The sequence below is a fragment of the Lotus japonicus genome, chromosome 3 (genome assembly GCF_012489685.1).
Source record: "Lotus japonicus ecotype B-129 chromosome 3, LjGifu_v1.2".
In the NCBI taxonomy this organism is placed as follows: Eukaryota; Viridiplantae; Streptophyta; class Magnoliopsida; order Fabales; family Fabaceae; genus Lotus; species Lotus japonicus.
In genome coordinates, this window is record NC_080043.1 from 48,311,710 (window position 1) to 48,317,483 (window position 5,774).

At 40.9% G+C, this 5,774-nt stretch overlaps 1 protein-coding gene across 1 annotated transcript; it reads right to left on the reverse strand.

Annotated features, from left to right (window-relative positions):
- Positions 1 to 952: 952 nt before the first annotated feature.
- Positions 953 to 4,389, reverse strand: LOC130748925 (uncharacterized). The gene is made up of 3 exons (XM_057602175.1): positions 4,027 to 4,389; positions 3,281 to 3,358; positions 953 to 1,708 (listed from the first exon to the last, which is right to left on the reverse strand). The coding sequence occupies exons 1-3, from the start codon at positions 4,150 to 4,152 to the stop codon at positions 1,259 to 1,261; spliced, it is 654 nt and encodes a 217-aa protein (XP_057458158.1). The 5' UTR covers positions 4,153 to 4,389; the 3' UTR covers positions 953 to 1,258.
- Positions 4,390 to 5,774: the final 1,385 nt, after the last annotated feature.

The following is a 5,774-nucleotide window of genomic DNA, read 5'->3' on the forward strand; positions in this document are numbered from 1 at the left end:
GTGAGGAGAATCTATACCGCGAGGCTGGAACAACTCGAGGTTAGGGCAACTTACCTATTAGCTAATATTGCATGATAGGCGTCGATAAATTCGACTTGTGTATTATTTTGATATTGGTTATGATGATGAATTATTGTTATGTTGCTACCATGACTTATGATATTGATGTTTTATGAAATTGTACGCATTGACGCGTTTTCGGAGCGAAGAATCACTGAATTGATTCCTTTTGATCTTTCGGGTTGGAGGAACAACCCTAGGCAAGTCCAAACATGGGGTTGAGACCTAGCCATTCGTTTGTAAATTTAGACAGTCCTCGGGATTACATTTGGTGGATTTTGGGCAAACTTAGAAAGAATAGAATTTTGGAAACTAGAGACTTAAGGAAACTTAGACTTCAAGAATTAAACTCATAACTTGACTAATTCAATTCGAAACGTTTTCATTAACGAATAAACCATAGGGAATCTAAAAGGGAAAATGATTGCGAAAGACGGGGAAAAGTCGACTTTGTCGTGGGTTTTGGAGAATTGGTGGACACCACGGGGGTGAGCCACGGTGATGAGAGGAAGTCACCGAGTACTTGGGTACTGTTGTTGTTGGAGTTATGTCGTAGGGTCGGCATTAAACTCTTGAGAATTAAGCTAAACACTTGCGTTGTGAGGACGATTCGATGTTTGGCTAACCATATTGCATCATGCATACATTCGAGGTTTGTACGATCGAAAGATTGGGCCTCGGTGAAGTTGGGACGGCTTCACGAAGGTTGGGACGACCTTCATCGAAGAACACTTGGATATATCTTCGGCATAGCGGGCAGTGTAACACCCTGATTTCGGTGGCGTCACTTTAGTAACCATAAAGAAAACAAAAGCGGACAAACGTGAATATTTTTTTTTCTCGATATTTGTTTTAAGTAAATGAAAGACTTGTCGAATTTAAAGACGTATCGACGAAAGATGAACGAGACTAATATACAAATATATATACAATCCCCACAGTAAAACAGCATGCCACGTCACGAGTAACCTCTAGTGACGGGAAAGTAATGCCTGTCGGCAAATATGTACAACACAAAATATAAGGTCAGTATTCTGAATACAGTCCTCCAAAAAGAAAGTAAGTCAGCTCAAAACAGCCCGAAGACCTCCTAATCCGACCAACTCCCTGTGACTCCCGTAAAGAGAACCACACAAAAAGCTAAAGGTCGGGGACCTACCCTAATCCCGACCAGAGGAGTACTACACACCACTCCCGGCTACGCATCACCATGATCGTCGTCTGAATCTGAATCCAAGACGATCAGGTCAATGACTGCGTCGGTCCTCACAGCGGGTCCTACGGGTACTGTACCCGATCCCAAAACAGCAGCAGCCGCGACGGTGGGTGAGCTAGACTGCGATGAAGCCCCTCCTACAGGCAACTCCTCCGAAGGGTCCTCCTCGTCCTCAGGTGATGGTGGTGGTACCACAACTCCAGGGCCACAGTGCACGCTCGGTGGTAGGTTGAAGCTAACCGTGTGGCGTCTCAAGACTCCTTGCGTCAGGTTCCCCATTCGGTCGACGTGGTCCTCCATTATTCGCCCCGTGTAGATGGCTCGGTGACCGGCGGGGTCGACCACCCAAGACCACGGGGTGTCCGTATCTAACAACTCAAACCTGGTCCCCCCCGAAGGGACGACCATCTCGAACCACTCGGCCATCGACATCTGACAAAAAGGGCATACATAGCCCCCCATACACAGGTAGCACGCGCAAAGGTCAACTCAAAGAATTACATAATAGTACAACCAATAGGAAAAATTTAAGTAGTAGCCACATAGGCTTAGTTATGAATGACAACATTATAAATGGTATATCCTGTCAACGAAAATAAATAACATTTACTGGCAATTAACATATCTCAAGCAATGTTAACAGGTAACGAATACATTCCGCAACTAAATCAGCATGAATGGTGCATGAAATGCATATGCAAAGGAACAAGATGCATTCCGGAGGGATGGGCACCAACGAGTCAGCCCTAACACCAGCCACGGTGGGACCATTTCTGCTCGAGTGTCTCTTATACCAAACAAAGTGTAGTCAGATCAGCAGTAAACCCGCAAGCCTGCCATTTCCGTATGCTACTAAGAATCACTGCAGTGTTCTTATGTGGAAATCCGGGTCTTATGACCATTTTAGAATCCACCGAGGTCCGGCATCCCACCGTGTATTAACCTCAAAATGAGTGCATGAATGCAACGTGATTAGCCAAACAACGTCTCCGACCTCACTCGTCACGTCGTCACGTGTTCAAGCTAACTTATTGTCTCTAAAAAGATTACCCTAAGGTAAATGTCGATTCTGCGACAAAAGACAATTAATTATAAAAAGTAACTCATGATGATTTCTCGAATCATCCGACATATCTCCATCCGATGGTCAAAAACTGCTCAGCGAGCAAAAAGTACCAATGTAATTGGAAACTACCCGTTTCCAGGCTTATCTTTCGGATAGCCCAACAACAAATCAGCTCATCGAGCGAAAGAGTATCAACATACTCGGAACCTTATTAAATTTCCCGACTTATCCTTTAGATAGTCCAACAACAAAACTGCTCATCGAGCAAAGAGTATCAACATACTCGGAAACTCATTAGTTTCCTCAAAACTTGGATTCGGCGACACTTCTCATTTTTCCAAAACTAATGTTCAAGTCCTAAGCTCTTAGTTGTGATTATGATCATTATTCAAAGATTCAAAGGTTGTTTAATGTCTTATGAATTTTCCTTGTAAAATAGCTCCCATTTAGTTTTATCTCAAATCTTATAAGTTTCAAAAGATCCCATAATCCCAAGTAATTCCCAGAGAAGGTCTCGATCCATCAAAACAACGACAAGGCCCGAATCTCTGTTCGTCCCATCAAACTTTCTCAAAATCTCACGATAAACTCTGGCATAACTGCCCGTTATCCTCACTTTGACGAACAACAGATATATGTGTGTTTGCATATTTCAAACGGTACAATCCAACAGTCAAGGCACATATATCAACACATTGAGGAATAACCATTTAGCACTTAGCATATAGGGCAAATATCACACATCCTAGATTAACCAGGTAGCACTTAGCATGTGAATCAACCTCAACAACAATCAAGCAATAAAAGATTATCAATTGTCAGCCGTAGCCTCAGAAAACGTTTTTCCCAGTCAAACACAATCAAGTACATAAACAGTAAATCAAGTCGAAATCGTCGACACCTAATTCATTATCTAGTATTCAGTGAGTAGCTCTCACCTGTAGGTTTTCCAGCTTGTTCCTCCACTCTTCCTTCACAAACTTCTTCTTCGAATCCACAAAGTTCCTCAAACTAACCTTAGGACAAATTCACAGAAATCAATCACAATGAGTCAGAAACTCAGCAAACAATACGTACTAGGGTTACACGAAACATTACAAACTCCGAAGTACGACAATCTAACGCGTTAAGACAAGTTTTCGAAAAACGAAATTCCCCCCCCCCCCCCGCTGATGAGGAGCTCTCGGCCACTATGCACAATTAGGTGGACCGATTTTTCTTCGATGAAACTTGGTTCCTAGGTTATCATTAGCCGTAACTAAGACGAATCTAAGCTCAGAAAAATTTTCGGATCAAAAACTGTCGCAGGGGTATTTTGGTCATTATTTTCAGCTCAGAATTTCAAAACTGGATTTTCGAAAAACAAATTGGATGGGGACGTCACCAACGACGTTTATGACAACTAATCCTACTAGCGCTAAGCTAAGTCGTGAATTTTTAGCGTAAAGAACGAAACTTTGCCCAGAAATGGGTTTTTCCAACAGAAATGAATCCCGGCGGCATTTCGGCGACATTCGGCAAAATGTAATCCGCTAAACACGCTCAGGGGCATGCAGGGAATAAGTTTAGACACTAAAATCAGCTTATTTGGACAGTTTTACAAAAAGCTCAAAACTTTGAGCACAGAAAGACATAGAGAAAAGCGACATAATTGACGATCAGAAGTGAGATATGGTATCCCTACCTCGAGGTCTTCAATTAGCAACGAACTGTGCAGCAATCGGGCAAGAAACGGCGAAAAAACTTCTTCTCCCTCTCTCCCTTTGTGCTCGCGGGTTTGGTGCTTGAAGGGTGATGAGAAAATTGGCATGGTGATGAATGACTATTGTGCGTGGGTCGTTTGTTGCAACAAGGAAAAATGAAGAAGAAATTGGTGATGAGAAGAATTAGAAGGCATGGTGTGCGTGTTGTTGCTGCAGCAAGAAGAAGAAGAAAAAAAAAAAAACAAGAAAGAAAGAAAGATCAGATGCTTGTGCGTGAAAAGGAAAGGAATTGAGTTTCCTTATATATATGTTTGTGGCTTTGTGCATTGCCTTGTCTGATGGTGTTCAAGGGGTTGGAAAATATATTAACATGTGGTGGGGCAAAGCTGGAGGGACGTGGAGTGATAAGGTTGGATTGATATTTTTGAAAAGATATTTTTAAAATTGGTATGAATTGATTTAGACATCAAATTATTTAGCTCATAGAATTAAAGGAAAAATATAAAGGTGATATATTATTGTACCAAAAATTATGAGGAGTTTAGTGAAATGATAAAATATAAATTAGGATCACTTTGAGCAAATTTAAATGTTCAATGGACAAAGAAATGAGTAAGAATTAAGATAGAGAATAATTGTTAGACAATTAGAATAAATATGACGTTGTCATATTATGCAATTTAAGCTAAGTATCATTCCATAGAAGGTCGATACTTGCTCCGGGTTCATTTTAAATGAGGAAATGACTTGAACGCAGTCTGCTTCAAAATAAACCGCAGAACTACTTTTTGCAATTGACGTCGGATGAGAAAGTTTCCTTCTGAAGAAAGATTAGAAACATCGAAAGAAATAGGTGTACGTGTGTGGAATCTTCGTTTGAAGCTCCGAATAGAAAAAGTCTTCATTGACAGCTTAATTTAAAGTTCTTGAGCTATCAGGGATTTAGTTTCGGCAAACTTCCGAGAATTGGAATTTGACGTTCGTACGTTCCAGGGTTTCGTATCGAAACGCTTGTCATGGAAAGGAATAAGAGAAATTCTTATATTCCTCTTGAAGATTTTTGGAATTTATTCCTATAGTGTTCCAAGGGTTAAATTAATCGTTTCCTAAGGTTCTTGTCCTAGGCCTAAACGAATAATACTTGCGTCATAAGTTTCGTCGATTCGAATCTTATCCTTAACCTTCTCGTGAAATGTCTTCTCTATCCATTTATTCCATTTAATAAACGTTTGTTCAGTTTTCTTAATTCACGTCACATGGAATCTATTCGTGAATAAGAGATTTCACTAATTTATTCTAAGCTTAACAATTTGGGTCTCACAGGCAGAGTCGTACGACCTAGGGTGGTTGGGACTGATCTGAATATGCATGGGTTTGTAAGTGACACCCGAGCGGAAATGGTTAAACACTAGGCCGGTGTTAGGACTGACTCGATGGTGCCCATCCCGTTTGAACTATCCGGATCATATTGAATTGCATTTCACGCATACATTCACCCTGACTGGAATCGTATTCTATTTGAATTATCGAAGCATGGTTAGAGCCGATAACATGCTAGGATTATTTATATATATGTATATATATATATATATATAAACATATATATCTATACCCCCATCACATGTTGTATGTATAATTAACTTTATTCCATGAGTTTATCCTAGCGCCTTGACTTTGGTTTCATGTTTGTGTTTGGGCGGTCGGCCTACTGCCAGATGTCGATGGCGGA

Coding starts and splice junctions, on each gene's coding strand:
- LOC130748925 (XM_057602175.1), bottom strand. CDS start 4,152: ATGCCAATTTTCTCATCACCCTTCAAGCACCAAACCCGCGAGCACAAA. Junction 3,359..4,026: donor TGCTAATTGAAGACCTCGAG/GTAGGGATACCA, acceptor ATTTGTCCTAAG/GTTAGTTTGAGGAACTTTGT. Junction 1,709..3,280: donor ACAAGCTGGAAAACCTACAG/GTGAGAGCTACT, acceptor CCTTTTTGTCAG/ATGTCGATGGCCGAGTGGTT.